This window comes from Fukomys damarensis, unplaced genomic scaffold, assembly GCF_012274545.1.
Source record: "Fukomys damarensis isolate Sample0158 unplaced genomic scaffold, DMR_v1.0_HiC HiC_scaffold_26, whole genome shotgun sequence".
Classification (NCBI taxonomy): Eukaryota; Metazoa; Chordata; class Mammalia; order Rodentia; family Bathyergidae; genus Fukomys; species Fukomys damarensis.
Window position 1 is genome coordinate 25,216,732 of NW_022900938.1, and position 22,930 is coordinate 25,239,661.

The window sequence follows — 22,930 nt, forward strand, 5'->3', positions numbered from 1 at the left end:
CCAAAAACAAAAAAAAAAAAAACAAAAAAAAAAAGGCTTATCAAGTCCCTGGCTTATCAATGAAAATGTTCCAGCAGAGTAACAGAAGAGTAGGTATGGGATGTTTAAGCTAGATAACATTTAGACTAAGTGACTTTTTAAGTAACTTGTAGCTCAAAATCTGATTCCATTTATCATGCTAATTCATGGGCAACCTCTACTTGATTTTTCAATCATGCATTATTCAAAATGGAAAGCAAAATAAAATATAAAAAACTAAAACCATATTTATGAGTATCAAAAGCATTAACATAAGAAAAAAATTTCAGATTTTGTTACATTCTATGGTGCATGACTACAGGTTGTCTTAAACTAGAATATAGTCTAGTTATTTAACTGTCATGCTGAATGACGATGCTAATTAACTAAAAGGAAGAGGATGAGGCAGAAAGTTTCATATCTGCAAACCGAGCTAGCCACTGTGAACATTTTTCAGGATACTGATCATCCAGAATAAGCCATTAATTTTATAGGTGAGGAAACTGAAATCCAAAATATTGAATGATTTTCCTAAGCACACACCTATTGCTTTTTCCATGAAATATATTACTTTTACTAGGGATCTAAATATATTATATGACTAAAGTAATTTGCTCTTCAGAACAGAAAATACTTTCAAATACCACAGAATCAGTTTTTAACAATAAAATAGGTCACTGATCTCAGGAGATAATTTTTATATTAATTTCTACACTGTACACTTTAACAATTTTGATAACATTTTATGTGGTAACCAAAAAATAAAGCTGTGATTCAATCTACTGTAGAATTCACAATTTGTAAATTTGAAAACTTTTTCTCTATATTTTGTTAGAATTTTACTGTGTTAAAGAAAAAGCTAGGTTATTTAACAGTAATTCTGTGAAAACTCCTCATTTATTCATTAATATCTTTACGCAGTCTTATGAAGGGAGAAATTGATGTCAAAATAATTTTGTAGAATTCTAAGTTACCAAAAATTCATGCTTGGAGCAATTAAAACTATTTTATGTTGTCTGTACACAACTGAGCTGATTTGCTCACTGTAAATACTACATACAGGTGGAAGCTATTCATTTAGTGACTATACATCATCAACTATATAAAAATTAAGTCAGTCAGAACCTCCCAAATAAAACTGTCAAAGCAAACATGTACCTGAGCCTCTCTAGTCCAAGTTAACTAAAATTTAATTTAATTTAGCTATGGTGCTAGGGACTGAACCTGAGGGCCTGCACATGCTAGTCAAATGCTCTCCTACCAAGCTATATTCCCAGCCCCAAAATTTAGTTTTAAATCCTTCTGTAAAGTCATGGAATATATCTGAGATGTGAACTCGGGCTTCTAATTTAAATTATGGAAAAAGCAGAAAGTCAAATGTAAAGATATGGAAAGATGTCCTACCTAAAAATAAGTATTTTATACTGTAACCCAGTAATAATAATTATCAAAATGACATTTATCAGTGGTTTCAACAATTTCTATTTGAAAAGACACTAAGAATGTGTCATGGCAAAAAAAAATGTTGCAAATCTTTAAGTTTCAGTGTAATCTACGGAGTTTCGCATCTACTCTCAAATCATGTCAACAAAGAAATAAACAGAATAACCTTAAAATTAAAATATTTTTAATAAAAAGTGATGCCTTCAGTTTTTATATCTGCTTGGTCCTACATCTGTTGATAGTCAAACTAATAATACTTATCAGTATGGATATGGATTTGCAACAGAAACTCATCTCACTTATCTTTCAAAGTCTTACTCAAATGTCATGTCCACCAAAAGCTTCACTGATTCTACCAGATAGATATGATCCCAAACCTCCAAATTTCCTAGAACTTCATCTATAACCTCAATAGAATTTAACACTTTCTACCTTACAATAAATGATCTAGCATTTGTCTCATCTGACAAACTCATGGTTCTAAGTGCCCGACATTTTCTGGTGGGTAAGGAGAAGCTCTGGAGCTCTGACCAAGGAATTAGGAGTGGCGCGCTACGTGTGTAAGCTCACACAGGAGACTCTCAGCAGGATCAAGGAGGAATCAGCTACCAAACTCGTGAGGAATGAAGAACTAATTGATAACCAAAGAATGGAGGACTTGAGAAAGTGACCATTTAAAATGCCTATTACTATCAAAATTGATCATGTATTAACATAATGAGAATCTTGAAAAAACACCAAAAGACCACCTTGCCTGCATATGCTTTCAAAATTTAACATAAACAGAATTTTTAAATTTAATATTGTTTAACTTACTTAAACAAGACCTTTTTCCAGCTGTGCTTGCACCACCAGAACACAAATTGCCTCCTCTATGAATCAATTCAAGTTCCAAATTTGTTCTGTAAGTAAAGCATTAAAACTTATCTCAGTCATTTAGCTGAAAAGATCCTTTTTTGTTTGCTTTATTAATATGCCTGAATTAATTTTCCAACTTTATTATTTTAAAAGAAGTTTATGCAATATCAGTAATGTTTTATCTGATATTTAAAAATGAAAAGAGAATAATTTATTCATCCTTACTTATATGTGCATATATATACCTGCAAAAAATTGAACATATCACCATGTCACTGTTGCAAAGTCCCAGCTGTAAGCAAATACTAAAAACTAGGCCTTAGGAAAAAAACTGCAACATATCTTCTAAACCTGCATATGAAATGTGATGAAAGAATTTGTACTCCATTGTTAGGCACTGAGTAGTAGTTACTGTCATACAAATCACAAGAGCAAACCAGTTTTCCTATCAGAGAAATGGTTATCACTCATTGAAGCTTAGATGGCATCTGGAAATCAATATTAAGAAACAAAATCACTAATATCAAGGTGGCTATGAACAAAATATGTAAATAACAGCACTCTATTATGTATGGACTTCTAAAATTACAGTTTTATTAAAATACAACATTTATTGACATCAGTATGCTCATAGAATCTGAAATTGCAATTTTGTAGAAATTAACTTACAGAATATTAATAATTAGTAAATTGACATATAAAATCAAATTAATGCAGAAATTTAAATACTTAAAAACAATAAAAGAACAAATTGTGCCAAAATAAATAAAATTCTGGGTTATAATTTAAATTGTACTTTACACTTCATCAGTATTTACAAGCCTTTTTTTTTCTACAATTAAAACTGAATTAACTAGTTTATAGCAAAGATACACATTTGACACTAAAATGAGATGTCTCCCCCTTTAAAAAAAAAAGGCAAAGTTTCAAATTTATTCTTTTCAAGTGTATTCAAGACTCTATCTTACTTAAAACATCTTAAATTGGTTTTTGTTATTTTGAATACAGAATGTTTTGAATATTTTCATATATCAATTTACAAATACAAATTTTAAAAATAATATTCCTAAATCTGAATATTGCCACCCGTTTCTAAAGGGATGCTTTAATCCTTTCTCTTGGGGGGAGAGAAGCAATTAACACTGCTAAGGTTCCCGCTCAGAGCTCCATCTGGCTGCTGCTGATAAGGTCTCTGTGTGACCAGGGATTTAACACCCTTCAGCGATTTGCATTGCTCACTGAACTTCTAAAAACCTACCAGCGAGGAAGCAGGGACAAGGATTTCATACTAGTGGACAGAAAGCGAGCGGAGACCAGCATGTGTTCCTTCATCAAGGGAATAGAAATGAGATCAATACATTTTGTTTTCACAAATCTTCTGTTGCCTAATCTGTAGAAAAAAATTAATGGCTATATTCTCTTATAAAAACTAAGATTTCCTAGTTAGTACGTTAAAAGGCACTAACCAAAAACATGAACAATTCTTAAAAATGAATGTCAGAACCAGAATGCCTACTTTTATTACACCATATTTGCTAAAATATAAGAACAATTCTGTTTATTCAATCACCAAATATGATACTTCAGAGAAACTAAATATGTTAACAGGAATTCCATTTTAGAGGATACTTAAAACTACTAAATTTAACTTATTTTAGATTACATTTGAAAGATCTCTTCCAGTGCAACACTCCTGCATTAAAAACAAAACCTACCTAACCAAAGTTTTAATATGCAATAATATCCAGGATTTTAAAAAATCAGTGTCAGAGGCCTTATCCATCAACATGTACTCACTTCATGTACAACAAAATGGGCATGTGCCCCATGTCTGTCACCCATGACTGGCTTTTTTTTTTCACATTTTTTTCTTCCTAGTACCAGGAAACAAACTCAAGATCTTGGGCTTGTCAGGCAGACATAGTGCCCCTGGGCTAAAATCCCAGCCCTCCATGACTGGTTTTTGTTTATAGCATTTGTACAGAACTAGGAATTGAACCCAGGGCCTTCATTTTGGGCTAAGTTGTCCTGGTTGGGCTGGAACTTGCACTCCTCTTGCCTCAGTCACCCAGGGTAAAGGGGTTTGCAGGCAAGGTTTACCTTGCCTGGGCACCCCGCACTCTAGAAAATCACAACACAATACTCTGTTTCTGTCTTTCTGAATGTATAATGCAAAAAGTAAGATATGTTGGGAGTGAGTTTTTTCTACACTTTTTATTCTTGAAGAAAAGTAGTATATATTCTATTTTGTATGCTTTCTAACATAAATACACTTAAGTTACTTTGGAACAAAAAAGAAATATCTCTATATATTTGAAAAAATGATGAGGAAAAACTGGTAAAAGCCTGTCATAGTGGTCACCTAAATATACTGCATATCCTCATAAAAACCTCTAACCGTATTCCCAATTTCTTTTTGCATGGCCAACATCTGCCTTCTCTCTATTCCCCTTCAGTACTGTTTTTTTAGAGCCATAATTTGAAAAACAAATGTTTGTTCCCCTCTTCCCATCTCTCTTTTGCTCTCTCAAGCTCACACTGAAATAGTGGAAAGGGCAAAGGCTCTGCAGAAAGATCTGGGTTCAAAGCCTAAACAACTACTACACTGGTTGAACAAGATGCTCAGTTTTGGAGATGGGGAGAGACTACCTTCATCCATAGCACTGCCTATGTTATACAGAAGTTGCAGCTCAAGTTCTGCCTCTTCCAAAATACTTCCTAAGACAGTAAAGAAGCACTTGCACACATTTTAGTTCAATTTTGCTTATCTTCTCTTTTGAAGTTCTACAACACTTTCTCTATGACAATTTAAAAAACGTTATATCTCACTTTACATAGTGTTATTAAGTTTTCTGTCTGCAACTAAACTGTGAATTTCTGGAAAACAGGGACTATTTCATATATACCTTCTAAAATCACCAATGGTACCTAGCAAAGTGCTTTAAAAAGTTACAGAAATGACAACTTGTTTTGACATGTAACCAAGTGTAAGTTTTTACTCAGTCTCTGCGGTTTATCTTTCTTTTGATGAGCTTTATATTCCTTAAACCAAGCAGAAGACAGGGAGGAGGAGAAGGGAAGGGGAGGAGGAGGAGGGAGGGACAAAAGGGGAAGGGAGGGGAAGGTTTTAGAAGAATTTATTTTTAAAAAGAATAGCAAGCATTCCTTTCTTTGAATATAATTTGCTAAAAAATTTAGACTTACAATACAACCAATTTGTGAAGCTAGGTGCATTCATGTATTAAGTATTGTACCCACCCTTGATTTAAAGATGCCCATCCATCTAAATCTCATATACTCATGTGCCACCTTCCCATTTCCATTTTTCTCACAAAATACAAGCCAAATACTCCTCAACAATATCTCCAGGCTGTATATAATTTGGGTCCAAAAGTCCTTGAGAATATCAATTACTGAAATTCATGTCATTTTTTGCTTCAATAATTAAATAATGAATTGGTATTGAAGTGAGGAAAGCTTTCTCCCCCAGAATTAACTTTCCACAATCCAATTTGAATAATATTTACAACAGAATGGAAATTGTGAAAAGACATTAACACCTGAATAATCTTGATTAATTTTTAAGTTAATTTGATTTTAAAAGGACATTCCAGGGCAGGAGATTTAGCTCAGTGGTGCCACCACCTGCCTTGCAAGAGCAAGGTCCCAAGTTTGATCCCTGGTACCCCCCCAAAAAAAGACATTCCAGTAATTTCTTCTTTGTTGCCCTTAGAAAATCTTCCAAAGCTTTTCCATGTAAACAAAAGTAAAAAAACAAAGAGCTATGTACTACCCTTCTAAAAAATGAAATCTCAAAGATTTATTAAAAGAAACAGCTTTCCAGGCTGGTTACCCACCATAAATATTTTGTTTTCAAACATCAAAAATTCAGAGAGCAAACAATTTACTTATACTATGGGGAGAAAAGCAGCTCTATAAAACTAGAATTTTATTCCATTCAAATTACAAATGCTAAATACAAATAAATCTGCAAATTTTGATGGATTATACCTTTAAGAATTGCTGTTTAACTCAAAAATTAACTCAAAGTAAGTCTGTTGCTAAATATTTTACTCAAACACTGAAATACTGCTAAAATTTTAATGTCCATCTTTTTCTGTAATCATATTTCTGAAATTAATGTTAGACATAAGATAAGCAAAAAGATTTTATATCTTCTCTTGAGATAAATATCCTAATTAATTAGGATACCACATACATTCTTTGCTTTAAATTCATGTTTTATTCATTTCTTAATCAATTTATCTGTCATCTCTTTTCATTGTAATGACCAAGTCAAACTTAAACAGAGGGTACTGCAACCTCACAACTTTGCAACTACTTCGATAATTCCAACCAATGAATAATCAGGTTTGTTTTGGAATCATTGTCTTGCTGCTTTAGAGTTTATCTTTAGGAATCAGAGAAGCAGAGGGGTTAGTATATTTTCTATTTCTCTAATTGGTACTCATAGTAAAAAGCATATGCCATCTATCCCTTCTTCTCTATAAAGTAGAAAGATCAAAGTACATTGATCTAAGGAGTCTCACAATACCATCACAAGCTTTATCTTGTGTGTTTTTTATAGTTAAGGCACAAAACAAGTATCTAAGTTTCAAACATATTTAAATAAAATTATCATTTTATTAAGTATAGATCATTTCATTTAATCAGAATTTTCTTAAAAAGGTCAACTCTAATAATGCAAAGGCACAAATACATGAACATAAATGTGTGTGTGTGTATATATATATATATATATATACATATATGTATATATATATATATATATATGTAGGGGTGTGAGTGTATATATATATATGTATGTATGTATGTATGTATATGCATAACTGAGTTGGTCTACATTCAATCCAATCTTCTGCATTACTATAATTGCAATATTGTACAGAAGCTTTGTATAATCCTGGAATTTTAGTGATGTTAAATTACATTCACTTTAATTTTTATGTAAGTAATATATATATATTTTGGGGGGGTACTGGGGATTGAACTTGGGACCTTGCACTTTCAAGGCAGAAGCAGTGGTGCCACTCAGCTAAATCCCCAGCTGTAAGTACTATCTATCTTGTTACAAGTATGCAATAACTGTTAACTCTCCAGAAACAAAACGGGAACTGGCTATCTTCCCCCAACATATTCTGGAAAAACAAAAGTCTAGGAATATGCAGTAAGTTACTTCATAATCCATTAGATCCTTTTAGATCAACCCCTGTCTGGCACTGCATACTCATTTCAAAGACTATCTTGAGTTCTAACTTGATTGCAATATTTTTAAGTTGTGTTCCATATTCCCACGATTCTATTTACTCTTTTGGTATCCTCTGGCTCCAGGGAGTAGGGCAGAGAGAATGTACTGTGTGCATAATCTATAAAAGCTGCACACAGAAAAGGGGGGAAAAAAAGAAAGAAAAAGAACAGTAATTTTTTTTAAAAATGCTAAGCTTTGACTCAAGAGATCTGAGTTTCTGATTCAAGAGATCCAAGTTTTAATCCTACTGCACCACTAGCTTGCTGCACAATACATGCAGACAAAATATGAAGTTTGCTTCCAGAGCTACCCAGAGGCCTGCAACACCCAGAAGCTTTTGCTTCTTCCCTTCTTCTTTTGATTCTCTATTTTCACTCAATTGAATTCTCTAAAATTCCCATGTAAATCGACATGTTGAATACCTACTCAGACTACTCTTTCCTACTCTGAAAGATGAGAAACCCAGAAAAATGGTTTTCTTGAGACCCTACTTACTTCAAATAGAAACTTAGAACATGCCTGATCTCTTGTTCCTCTTCCTTATTTGGTTTCCTAGGTTACCTGTCACCTTCCACGATATTACTAGATGTTTCAGTAGGTTAAAGCCAACAAAGAATGCAAGTTCTACTTCTTACTGTTCTTGTTCTTCCATAAATTAAAAAGTGTTAACACATTACAATGTTTTAGTTCTCAGTAATTATGACTTTTTGACAGGACTTCATATATAATACTCCTCTGCTCTGAGGTACATATCTGTCCCAAAATATTAATAATATACTTTTCCCCAAATGTCCTATATGCTAAATAATACTTACCTAAATTTTCCATTAAAATTTTAAAACTCTTCAGGAAATACAGGAAAAGTACAAATTTATAATCCTGAGAGATTCTAAAACTGACCATAATTTCAACCAATATTAAAAATATATATCCCTTCTTTAAATAAATGGTAATGAAAGATTCACTGTACAGTAAACCCAAAAATAAGTAAATACAAAAGTATATACTGCATATACCTACCTCGCAACAGAGTACATAAAAAGAAAATCATTGTCTGGTGAGCCTGGAGTCTTGCTATAGTCTCTATATTTCTTCTGAGTTGTATTTTTTATATCTTTCATTACAGATTCCATTTCCTTGCTTAAGTTGGTTTCCAACTATTAAAAAAATGTAAATATACATATAAAGTTTATATTCATTTCTTTAATAACAATCTAAACTAAAATATTTATCATGTGAATATACTAGGAAGCTAAAAGTCAAAAGGATGTAATATTAACTATCTACTATAAGTACACTTAGTGCACAAAGATAAAACCAATGAAAAATACTTTCTCTTATAATCTTTCATTCTAATTCTACATTATAATTGATAGCATTAAAATCCAGCTATGAATTAATCATATACTATATTTTAACCCAACAGATGTCATTAAAATATTTCATAACAAATTTTTGTTTATAAAAAAACCCTTTCATTTAAGTTCATTTTTAAAGGATAACATCAATGTCCCTTACATTAAACACATTTTTATTGTAAAGTGAATTTTTTAATTTTAACATTAAAAATTTTTTATTAGTACGTTCAGTATACAATGTTTGCATTCTTTATGTGTATGTGTAAATCTATCACTTACACAACTAATGAGGGTATTTTTAAAAATCATGGCACTATGCTTTACATTGAAATGTACACTCATGTAATGCATAAAGACATTTCAGTCAGTAACAGGCCACATATACAGTGGTGGTCCCTTAAGACTTTAGCACTTAGTGACAATCTTAGTTTAAACTAAGTATACTCTATGATGCTCGCACAGTGATGAAATCACCTACTGACCGTTTTCAGAATGTTTCCCCATCACTAAGTTACATGTCTACACATACAGTTTGTTTTGCTTTGCTCTTAAACATTTCATCTTACAAGAGCCTAACCATAACTTATAAGATTTCATGGTCTGAAAATGTACATTAAAAGTACAACGATTCACACTAAAGAAAAGCAGAATGTTATAGTTTACATCTAGATGTCCCCCAAGAGCCTCATGTGCTCATAGGCGTGCTTTTGGAAGATGATTAGATTATGGGGGCTTACTGCTGACTTGCTGCTAAGGAGATGAGGTCTGATCAAAGAGGTAGTCATGGAAGGAAGGTCTATAAGGGTTTATCTCCTTCCCCGGCTCCTTCTTTCACTCTCTCTGCTTCCTGTCTGTCAGGCCCTGAGCAGCTCCTCCTCCAACCATGCATCCCCGGATGACCACACAAGGACTGAAACTTCTAAAACTAAGCCTTTAAATTGTGGGTGTAAGGTATTTTGTCCTAGCAACTAAGACTTATAGCCTTTGATAAGTGTTTCTTCTATTATTTTCTTTTTTAAAAAGCATCCAAAATCAGAAGAAACTTTTAAAAACAATTTCTATTCAATGTATAGAGGTCTACAGAATTTAGATGCTGAAAGAAATAAAAGGCTGAAAAGCAGAGATGAATTAGCCAGGATATTTCTGCCTTACACTGATGCTTACTGGGAAAGCTCCCGGCCGTCCCTGCAGCTCCTCCACTTCCTTTATGAGATCTTTTATGCTTTTGTTATTCAGACGTTGCCAAAGGTTATTTTCCACATTGCTTCCAGGATAACAAGGAAGAACACTGTTAGCAAACTGCCTACAGAGAGGACAGGTGAATTCTCCTTTGTCCACCGAGAAGCCCTGAAGAACCTGGTCATTCTAAAAGATGAAATAAACATATAGACATATGATGCACATATTTACAGAAAACAAAAATCATATTTCATAAGAACTAATGAACCATACAAAGACATTTCTAAAATACATCATAAAGAAACAAATTTCTCATTTAAAGACTGAAGCTTACCAAACCACTTTTCACATGATACAAGTATGTAACGTGTGCTGCCTCCAAAGAATTTCTGAAGTATTTCACTTTGCTTTCAGGATGATACACTCAAACAATGATATAGTCACTCTGAGATGCGGATTTAAATTTTTAAAAAATACAATCCACATTAAAATATATCACTTTCCTCTTCCCCCATACCCATGTTTTAATAAATCCGTAAGAGACAACTAGGAAGAGATATATTCATGTTCTTTGATGTAGGCTAGATAGCATTTAAAAGTATATTAAACCTTTTTTAAAAAAGTTTGATGTGTCATTTAAGGTGCTAACTGCTTAACACAAGTAAGTAAACAACTCAATGCTTGTTTCATTGTATCCTGCATCTCAAGATTAACTAAAAGAACTGAATTCTTTCCTTTAACTTGTCATTAATTTTAAAAATATGTATTACAATGTATCTTCTTACATCCAATTCTATGAACACTTCGCTTCTTCTATGTGTCAAATGTGCTAAATAACAACATAAAGAGCTAAAGATACATTTTTCTCTTCTTATGGTATTCAAAAATGTTAAAGTAAAATTAAACAAATAAAATATAGTGTAACAAATGCAACAAAGAAGGCATACCAGAAAAGAGAGTTGTGAGTTAAATTTTTAAGGTACATAAGAGTACACTAGAAGGGTGAAGGAAAGGTCCTGGTCACAAAATGACATTCCGCAATAGGTCCGCCTGTAGTCTTAATCCAAAGAACGCTGGGACCTATTGCTTGCTGAATTGAAACCGGGCTTTTTCCAAAGGTTTCCCCAGAAGCCCTCTCATCTCCTTCCACATGCCTCACACATCCCTCATCTCCAGCACTAGCTTCAGGTTATTACTCCTCCATTCTCTAGTCTGTGGCTTACATCATTTAGTAATACTGTCCTTTCCCTCCCATTTCATTGTGTCACCACACTCATCACTCAAGATTTTGGTATCTCGATCAGTTTTTCTCATCATTCCAAGTCCTGTCATCCTCCTATGCAATTCCACAGTATATAAGCACAACTAGTCTTACAACTTAGTCCCTCAACCCCTTCTCTCACCAGCTCTTGTGGCTTTTATCTTCACAGTCCTCTAGGCACCTATAATCACGACTACAGCCGTGTCCTATAATAACCCAAAATCGTCCACATGTGAAATTTTCAATTCCAACATCCTACATCTTGACTACCAACTCATGCCCCTTATTCCCTTCTTTTTCTCCTAGTTTTTCAGGACTGTCTTTTCCTGCCCACATACTATGATCCTCCACTTCAATACTCTTGGCAGTATTTCCCACTCCCTTCCATATGTCCTTCTAACATATTCATACCTAACAAAATCTTTACAAAAATTAAGTTATACCTTTGTCAATTTTGCACTCAAACTAAGTGCTATTAGATAAAAATGAAATACCTTCTTTCTACAAACTATTTCCCACTTCAACTGAACCTTAAATATTGTTTAGCAGTCTTTCTTCAACATCCTGGGAACATCTCTCACCAAATTCCAAAGTGGTCTATCCAAACCACTTCTTCACTTGCCAAGTCTGTAACTTCCCCACCACTGCCCCATTTACTGTAGGAACATAAAGGTACATCTCCTACCTCAGAGAGACAGTCATGGCAGTCCTTCAGCTTCTTGCTTTCTCCTACCACAAGTACACAATTAATAAATCCCATCAGTTCTTCTGCCCACTTTATTTTTTCTATTCCCTTTGCTAAGCTTTCTTAACTAGTCACCCAACTACAATGTGGTATAATCTAAAATGTCTAATACTTAATGTGAGACTGTAATTCCAAATAAAAATCATTCAATGATCACCATCAACTCTCATTTTGATTCCTTCCTTCCCCTCATGAAATATATAAAAATCTCTCACACATCCAAAAGTCTATTTCCTAAATATATTTCAGATCCATAACCTCTTCTCCAATTTCACTGCCATAACCAAGTCCAAGCCACCATCATCTCCTACTTCCTAAATGATATTACAACATTCTTTCTTAGTCCTCCAGAATCCCCTCTCTATACAACTGTCACAGTGATCTTTCTGGACACTTTAAATTTCTACTTAGCTTTTAATAGCTTTGACTAAAGTATCTGTACAAAGTCCAAATTCTTTACAAAACCATAGGCTGTTTACAAAATGGCCCCAGTTATTTTTTCAGGCCCATTTTTCGTCTCTCAAATGTTACTTTATCAAATGTTCTGGCATCTAGTAGATATTTCACTAAGACCCTGTGTAGGCCTCATAATATTTAGTACATACAATGCAACTGTTTGTCTACAACATACAGAATAAATTCTTTGAGGAAAAAAATCTATGTCTTATTCACTGCTGTATTCCCAATAGTTATTATATTATCTAGAATTCTGTGGACACTAAACAAATATTTGAAGAATAATTGAACATAGTGGTATAAGAATGCCTAACACACTTAAAAACTACTAAATAGCTTATTAATGCTGAATTGATAAAAGTTAAAGCAACAAGCAAGCCCAGATCATATAGTACCTGAATGCCACTAAGAGAAGAGTGAAATTTATCCTATTGGAAAGAAGCAAGCAATGAATTTTTAAGCCAATGACATATGTAGGGAGACTGATGTTGTGAATAAATTAAGACTTGAAGTAAGGAAATCATCAAGAAAGCAATTAAAATTGCCAACGTGAGAAATGAAAGCATACACACAAAAGTAGCAATGGGAATAACAAAGAATATACTCAAGTGAGATTCAGAAATTAGAACCAATAGAATTTTGGTGACTGAATGTAAAAGTTAAAGACTAGAAAGGAAAAAAGATAAATGTTTCCAAGTTAGGAACCTAGGAATACAGTGGACCTGCTTTTACAGAACATGTTTTTCCCAAGTTGAGCCCAAGAGAAATAGAAGACTTCAGTCACAGAGGTATGCAAGATCAAGAGAAGGACTCTAAATAGGACACATTTGATCATCCTTATGGACTGAGAAGGGGTAGAAGAGATAGCAAAATAAGATATAGAAGAAAAAGAGGTTACATATTGATAGATCAAAATCCCTAAAATGCTGAGGCAAAAGAAATCCTAGAGCACAGACAGAAAAGTTTTTCATAAACAGAAGAATTTACTAAAAAACAGAGTCCTCTAACAGTAGAAAAGAAAGGATGATTTGGGGCACAAGGTTATTTATTGGGGAATTATAAAAAAACAATTTAGCAAGCTAAGATAGTAAGACAAAGAAACACTGTTTTCCTGGTGACGTAACAAAAGACAAAGTCTGACAAAAAGGGATCTTGGAGTTTAGGGAAAGAGTTTTGGATAGGGGAAGCAAAGGTTTGGAACAGCTGTTGAGAAGAATTGACTTAATAAGTATATTTGCAATCCATGACCCTAGTGTAAGCCATGACTACAGGAAATCACAAATCTGTGATAACAATTCACTTAGTTTTATGATTTCTTTAGTAGGGCAGCTGTCTGGGTCTAAAACTGAAGGAAGTATATTAAATGGTAGTAAAAGGGGAATAGGCATAAAACAAGAAAAGTTTGGAAGGAGATAATACACTAGGAAAACGTGAAAGGGTTAAAAAAATACTAATGAAGGGAAAAATAACAGAATTTGAGGAATCATCATATAATAAGGTAATATGGTAGAATATCAAAGCTAAGTATTTCAGAGCCACAGTAGCAAAGTCTAATTTGCAGCCATGGAAGTCAGGTGCTCAAGAGAGTTAACAAAATGGAAAATCTTTCAAAGAAGTAGAATTGAGATGTATATACTATAAAAAGATTTAATACCTAGAAAATACGCCTTTAAAAATTTTTCCATTCAACTTACCCGTAATGATACCATGTAAGATTTATGACAATCTATATGCAAGGTGTGGCCACAGGTTTGTACATAAACACCTCCTTCCCAGCCAATTGATACTGCCAAAAGACAAGAACTCTTTAAAAAAAAAAAAAGACAAAAGACAATTAATTTTAAAGACATATAAACATATTTAAATGTATGCCCATTAACCTCTGCATGGTTTCATGTTGTTATACTAATGTGGTATCTATAATACTGACATAGAAATTATACCTGACTACATAACCTTAAGGTAATGTCTTTAAAATTAGAACACTGTGAAGTTTTAGTGCCCAAATATCTACGCTCATAATGAAAGAGAATAATTACGAACTAGCCTTTCTCCACCCCATGAACTATAATTTATCTATATATTATACTATATGGTACAGCTATGTTTTATATGTTTTGTTGGGTAACATCTGACATTAACAATTTCCTTTCTAAAATGCCTACTTTTCTCTCGCTTCCATAATGTTACCGTCTCTCGGTTTTCTTCCTCTCTTTTTCTCTTGGCCTTCTTCCAAGACAGTTCTGTCTTCACCTGTCCCTTCAAAGTGTATACTCCTCAGGTCCTAATCTCTGTACTACTCTTTTCTTATTAGAACTATTCTCCTAAAGAATTTAATGAGTAATTTCAACTACCCTACAAGCCTGGTTATCTTGCCTATGTGTTTGATACAATTAATTACTCAGCTGCCACCAGGAATCTCCAGTTTCATTTTTCTCAAACAACATAAAATCATTCCCAAAAACTTAACTTGTCATCTTCTCCATGAATCTTTCTCTTGCTTTAAAAATACAATTTAGTCACCATAGCAGAGAGCTAAGAGTCATTCTCCATCAACCATTCCCTTCAAACCACAATATAAGTTGCCAAATTCCCTCTCAACCTACAAAAAACTTTAGACTTTTCAAGTTCTTTCTTGTAATTTTTATCACGTCATCTGTCAAACAGCATGTGGGCATGAATGTGAATTTACGCTTTAGAGTCTAAAACACATAGATGAGCAGGCCCCAAACCAATAAGTTGCACAAGGTCTAAATTAAATGACAGCATATGATGAAAGATTTAAGAGTGATAATATAAGCATGTTCTTATATGCATAAAAAACTGAGTGAACATTTAAATTTTATTTTACATTGGAGAAATTTATACACTATTATGTAAGATGACCAAATGATGGTGGAAAAAGTTCCAGTATTAAATCAAGACTTCACGAATATGTGAAAGTTGAAAATATTACACAGCACAAAATGCCTGCTCAATTTAAAGAGGTACAGCAGCATAAATTAAATACTCATCTCTAAATTAAATACAGATGAGTTGCTTGAAATAGAAGCAAATCTGAATGTTAGACCATTTTAGAATGGTTACTAGCCAGTTAATAAGCAAGCTACTCTCTGTCACTGTACTATAAAAAGGTAATGAATCTTTTTTTTTTTTTTTTTTTTTTTTTTTTTTTTTTGAGACAGGGTCTCACTATGTAGTTGAGACTGACCTGGAACTCACTATGTAGCCCAGGCTAGGCTCAAACTCACAGCGATCCTCCTGCCTCAGCCTCCCAAGTGCTGGGATTACAGGGGTGCGCCACCACTGCCCACTTGGGCCACCACTCCTGGCTCTGAATCTTTATTTTTAACAAAAGTGGTTAGATTTTAAAACTGAAAATATTAATCACTTTCTACACAACTGTTAGATATCTTATTTTAGTCTGCTGGAGTTAAAAATGCAGAAAAACTTTCGCTAATAAGAGGCTAGTATTTTAGAGAGCCTTTAACTACAGGTCTGCAAACCATTGTGTTGAGTGCTTATCACACTGAATCTTCACATCATCAATATTTACTAAAATCTTATATAATAGTAGTGTTACCCATTTTCAAAGAAAATAAAATTTTCACCAAAGTCAAGAAGTTGAAAATGATAGCACCCAAGTTGAGATCCAAGTCTATCTAATTCCAAAGCTCAGGTTCTTTCCCTCTACAGTGTCACACCTCCCCAAAATTCCAGTTTCTACAGTGAATGTACTGTCTAACTAAAATTTTACATGTGAACTCTGTTAAAGAGCATGCATTTCCCCTGAAGAGAGCAAAACCTACAATCTAATTCTAGTTTAACAGCACTAGTCCCACAAATAGCTATTCTTTTTTGTTCTATACAGCCTGTCCTAGCTATAAAACTCTGGTGTTCTATGCCTAGAGTGATTCAGTAAAAAAAATCCAGGAAGGATCTACAACACAGAGAGCATGTACCAGCTCTGGAGGAAGCTATAAACCCAACAAAGAAAATGGTCCTAGGCTTCCAAAGGAATACAATCTATAGAATATGCCATTAGGTACATAAATATTATGAAAGTACATGAGGTAATGATATAGAAATAAAAATCTTACAATCACTAATAGAAACACAACACAGTCCAGTACAGCTCAGAGTTCAGGTCAGAACCTTTTTATTTAAAACAAACAATCTTTTTTTTCTAGAAATTAATGACTAACCTCAGCTGGAAGGAAAAATATGTAACCTTTTCTCTCCTATACTAGATCTCTTCCTCTCTCACAATTACTACACACTTAGCTCTGGATTATACTGTGACTCAATTAAAAAATGTCTGGATTTAACTTTCATCTTGACCCATTTACTTTAAAGTAATTCAAAATGATAAAATTAAAACCAGAACTAAGACCAAAAAATGAAATCTCAATAAAGTGGTAGCAAAAGTATGCAGATGATGAATTTAGCCTAATGTCATAATTTTCTTTGTAAAGAAAACACCGCTTTTAGAAAGTAACTACAATTTCCACTTAAAGTTGCAAAAATATATGGAAGCATGATCAACATTATATAACCCATTATATAAGCCAAATAACCTTATAAAGCCTAATCTGAGTCCTTCCAAGTAGATTACTCTACCTTGAAAATAAAAACATCACTTTGCATCTCTACTGGCCTGTAAGGCAACCGAAGTGATCTAAAGTAATTCTGATATTGTGGGTTCTGCAAGAAAAATCACTCTAAATCCTGTACAGATGAGGAAACTGAGTCTTAAAGTGTTTAGGGATTTGGCCAAGCTCACACACCTCAGAAACAGCAGAATCAGATTCAAGCTGTTTCTTCTGGTCTACAACTCTTTTTATTCTATACAATACCTCCCTAAACTTCTCCAGAAGTCATCAAAAACCTTTTCCTCGGCCCATGTTTTATGGACTAGACTTTACTTTGGCTCTTTTCATCTTTAGGTCAGTTACAGTTTAGAATGAATTCTACCTTCCACCTACTTTAGTAGTCTCTTCCATATAGCAGAATTATAGGCAAGAAAGAAATTCTATTTAAAAATCTTTCAAGACAGTCATCTCATATAATTCAGTAAAAGTACTGCTTTACTATATTTTAAGCTTTTGTGTTATTTACTTAATTCAAGATACAGTATATTCAAAAAAACAACAACAGAAGAAAGAAACTTCATTCAATAATCCACTCGATACTAGATAAAATTTATTCTCAAGCCTTGAGACGCTTCTGAGTAACATATCTTTTAGATGCAAAAAGCTGAAGAATCTAAGTAACAAGTTTGCAAGAAGTCACAGATGACAGGAATCAAATCCAATCCTCCTTTGTATTTCAAAAGTATCACAATAAATTTTTATTGTGTATCTTGAAATAAAATATTTTTCCTAAAATATTCATGCCATATCTAAGGGATTTTAGAGCTAATCTTTATTATTCCACTGAATTGAATTGCATATACTTCACAATAAGCATTTAAAACAAACATATCACATTTATTACTTGAAATTTTTATTAACAATTATTTCCATTTCATTATCATCAACATACTAATTTTTTTCTAGTAAACATCCAGATTTTAAATCAGAATGGCATTCTGTTAAAAGAAAATATAAAATAAAACTCTGGAGGAAAATAACCATCAACTTTGCAGTCAAAAATACTAGTAAAAAAAAAAAAAGAGTACTTACATCCTTAAAATAACGCTGTAATAATGAAAGCCTCACGTCATGCACTGCTGCACATGTGTCCCAAGGGTAAATCTGTTCTTCTTCAGTGATTGGCAACTTTTTGGGCTCAACATTATCACGGCACTGCCCTAAAACTACATTAGTAACAGAGATAAAAGCTCATTAAATAACTAACACCGAGACCAGATTCACCAAGAAAAGTCAGGTGAGGTATCATAAATTACACTAAACTTTCCACTTTTCAAGTATTTTTAAAGATCTTTTAAAAAGAGTGGGATTTTAATTTTCTTCTACAAAATAAATAAAGCTCCACATAGGTCAAATTTACTTTTTTAAATAACATTAAAATATGAGTTTGAACTCATGATGGATAGACAGATGTATGGTTTCCTAACATCAACAAACTTCATTCCTAAATATATTATTTCTCACAAAAAGGAAGCAGATATTCTTGGAGAGCAAGGCGAGTTCAGGGTTGGGGAAAAGTATGAGATGAGCCTAGAACAGTGCATGATAAAGAACGAGGAAGTGTTCAAACACTTAAGGAACAGTTTCATGAGGACATGAAGGAGTTCAGAAAGGCCAAATGTGAGAAAATTGAGGAAAAAAATAATGGACAACATATTCATTAATTCAGGTAAGAAACATCAAGTTAAAAACAGGTAGAGTCTTGCCAGGGATTTAGCTCAGTGGTTCTGCTGCCTGCCTTCCAAGTGCAAGGGCCCGAGTTCAGTCCCTGGTACCAAAAAAAAAAAAACAAAAAAAAAAACCAGGTAGAGTCTCAGTGTATCATTCCATGCATTACTGATCACATTAGCCAAATAGAATGTTAGATGTTATTAAATGTATTGAGTATGACAATGGCACTTTGGTGATGTGAAAGAATATCCTTAGTCTTGCAAAATATGTACATTTTGAAATATTCAAATATAAAATAATATGATGACAATTTTCTTGAGCATGTGTGTGTATCTGAGAGCACAAAAGAAAAATAAATGTGGCAACACAACAACAACCAGTGATTGCAGGTGTAAGGTATTCAACATTTCTATACACATAAAACTTCAAAATGAAAAACTGAGAAAAGAAATATAGGGCAAAATGTATCAATGTTTTGACACTTTGCACGTTTCTAGGAAATCATTTCATTTAGGTCATATAATTCTTACCATAAAATTGTTCATAGTATTCACCTCTAATTCTAACGGGGATTACAGGCATGGGCCATCACTTTTGACTAGATCTAGTTTTTTTTATAGTATTGCTCTAATGTTCAGATTTCTTATTAATCTTCTAACTAATCTGTCCACTGAAATATCCAAATATTATTGCAGAACTATCTATTTCCACCTTCAATTCTGTCAATTTTTGTTCCAAATATTCGGGGGCTGTTTTTTTAGTACATATTTATAGCTATTATAGCTTCTTGATGGATTGACTTCTTTATGAAGATATAATTCCTTCTTTGTTTTATGTAAATTGTACTCTAAAGTCTATTTTATTTCATATTAGTTTGAGCAACTGTCTTTTGGTTACAATTTACATGGAATATCTTTCCATACTTCCACTTTCATCCTATTTGTATAACTTTAGATTTAAAGTGAACCTCTTATAGATAGCATATACTGTGATCACTTCTTTTACCCATTCTGTCAATCTCTGCCTTTTACCTGGAAAATTTAATGCATTATCTTTCAAGTTATTACTGGTGAGAAAATATTTAATTCTATCTTGTTGCTATTTGTTTTTTATATGTTCCTTTAATTCATCCATTAGTACTTTCTTTATATTAAATTTGCTAATATACCATTTTAATTCCCTTCTCTTATTTTTGTTTTTTGTTTTTGTTTTTTGTTTTGTTTTGTTTAGAAAACTCTAGGTATTATGATTAACATCAACACTTTGTTTTTTTTTTTTTTTGGTACCAGGGATTGAACTCAGGTCCTTGCACTTGCAAGGCAGGCCACCAAACCACTGAGCTAAATCCCCAGCCCCTAACATCAACACTTTGTAACAATCAAGTTGGAATTAATATCTGATTAGTTTTAATAGTATACAGGGGTGTGGTGGCAAACACCTATAATCCCAGCACTCAGGAGGGGGAGGCAGGATGATTACCACAAATCTGAGGTCAGCCTGAGCTCTATACTACGTTCAAAGCCAGCCTGGACTGCTTACTAAAACCTTGTGTCAAACCCCCCCCCCAAAAAAAAGAAAACTACTACTACTAATAATAATAATGATTTCAAACCCCCCCCCCCAAAAAAAGAAAACTACTACTACTAATAATAATAATGATTTGCAAAAACTCTGCTCTTTACATCCTCATTTTCCCCAGCACCCACCCCTTTATGCTTTTATCTGAATGCCTTCACTTTTGACAACCAGGAGCACAGATACTTGATTTCAAAATGTAAATATGTAGTCCTTCCCAAATTTAGTTCTGCATAAAAACTTCTGCTGATAAAGGATTAAAACCATTGGGACTATACTGCATAAGATTACTACTTCAAAACACTTCAGAATGGGAGAAGATAGAAAATAGTCAGACAAGTGTTTCAAATTTTTAAAATCGTTTTTTAAGTGATGGACTTGCAGTCATACCACAAACTGTTTCAAGATTTAACTGCTTCCAGCAGCTCAAGAAATAAGAGGGGAGTTGCCTTAATATACAATGTATAATTAGACTATTAAAACTGACAATATTAAAGATTTTAGAACAACTAAACTACCAAGAAAGCTGAATTCCATTAATGGCCACCTAGTACTGATAATACATTACCACACTTAACAAAAACAACTACAAAATATATAACAAGATCTCTCCATGCTTTCTTCCAGAAAGCACAAGGACCTGACTTCGATCCCCGGTAACAAAAAAAAAAAAAAACACTTTCTTCCAAATCTCAGGTAGAGCAAACTAAAAAGATAAAACCAGGGCCTGTGCACCACCAGCACCAGCAAGGAAGGCAAGATTTGGAAGGCAGCTCTGAGATCTCCTATCCTGCCAGTCTGCTTGGGTGCTTTCAGTGGAATGGGTAGCTGCACCCTCCCCTGCCTGCTCCGCCACCAGCTCCAGCAAGGAAGGTAGCTGCGCCTCTGAAATCACCACCACCACCACCACCACCTTGTAAAGATTATATGGTCTTCTATGTCCCCTGGCTTCACTTGAAACCTTCTCGAATTCTTTTACTTATCCACTCCTCTCATCCTAAATCTGTCTAAGCCCTCATCCTAAATGGTAAAGATGCTATATTGAAAAGAGTATTCGGCCCTCGCTCGAGAGCTGGGAAACATCACTCAAGCGCCAGGAGGTAGGCTGGGCCCTGATCCACCACGGGAAGGAGAGCCACACCTGCTCCCCACCCAGCCGCCATGGATCAAGCACGGGGAGCAGCCATCACTCAAGCGCCAGGAAGTAGGCTGGGCCCCGATCCACAGCGGGAAGGAGAGCCACACATGCTCCCAACCCAGCAGCCATCGCTCAAGCACCAGGAGGCAGCCGCGTGTGCACCCCTGAACCCCCTAAGCGCCCCCCCCGCACTCTCAGACCACCTGACTGTGCCAGTCTTCGGACCCACTCTGCAAAGACAGAGGGGCCGTCAAGGGTATTTTTCTGAGTTCCCAACTTTGAACATCTTTAAAGAAAGGGCGTGGGAAACCTGTAATAGAACGTTGCGAAGTTCAACCATTCAGAAGGATGGGGAACTCAATATGGGCCTTGCAGCCAGAGATCAGTCAGCGTCAGGGGGTTCAGCCTTCAGCTAACTGAGATCAGGGGTCTTGCATCCTGGCTCTGTCTGAGCCATTAAATGGTAAATACACTATATTGAAATTTTGTTCACTGCAGACATGTTGGGGACTGCTTCTTGATTTCAATTTAATTCAAATGATTTAAGGGTGATACACTAGTGACTACCACAGGTGGTCAGTGTCCAAGTTGTGCTTGATCTTAATGTGTTGCTATTTATATCAGTTGGGGTAAAGCATTGCCGTTGATTTGATGAGCTGTTTTCTCTGATGTTATGAAGATGAGAATGTCTGTGGGTCGTTAGAGACACAGAAGCTAGGGCGCAACTATATCAGGAAGATTTGGGTGATAATCCAGAGATTAAACCAAGGACAGTCCGACAACAAAAATTAAAATGAGAAAACACTTAAGCAAGACACAAGGACAGAGTTCCAGTTCACCAATGGCAAACAGTAGGGCAAATGAGGATGAAAAGGCTGATAGTGAACCACCAGGACACCCTGAACTCAAAGTACAGGAAGTAACAAAACAGATCAATCAGGCTCTGGAAAAATTCAAAACAGAAATAATTTCCCAGATAACCACAGAGATAGTGAGCAAAATGGAAGTCGTGATTCGAGACTCTAGAGCAGAAACTGACAAAAAAATAGATGAGCTCAGGACCATGATAGAAGCCATGAAGGCCCAGCATAAGAAGGAAATGGAAAAAATAAACACCCAACATAGGAAAGAAATGGAATCCATGAAACAGAATCAAACAGATATCCAGGAGATTAGACACTCCATTGAAAGTGTACGCAACAGAATAAAAGAATGCGAAGATAGACTCTCAGATATAGAAGATAAGATTGCAGTCAGTGACCATGAAAAGAGAGGTCTCTTAAAAACAGTAAGGGATCATGAGAAAT

General features: G+C 34.3%; 1 protein-coding gene across 1 annotated transcript in view; it reads right to left on the reverse strand.

Annotated features, from left to right (window-relative positions):
* The window catches only part of Ubr3 (ubiquitin protein ligase E3 component n-recognin 3), a 188,905-nt gene that overhangs the window by 44,512 nt on the left and 121,463 nt on the right, over window positions 1-22,930 (reverse strand). The window contains exons 28-32 of the mRNA XM_033756366.1: window positions 18,272-18,405; window positions 14,282-14,392; window positions 10,111-10,311; window positions 8,609-8,745; window positions 2,278-2,363 (exon numbers count right to left, since the gene is read on the reverse strand). Coding sequence (XP_033612257.1) covers window positions 2,278-2,363; window positions 8,609-8,745; window positions 10,111-10,311; window positions 14,282-14,392; window positions 18,272-18,405 — 669 coding nt within the window. The remainder of the gene's footprint in view (window positions 1-2,277; window positions 2,364-8,608; window positions 8,746-10,110; window positions 10,312-14,281; window positions 14,393-18,271; window positions 18,406-22,930) is intronic.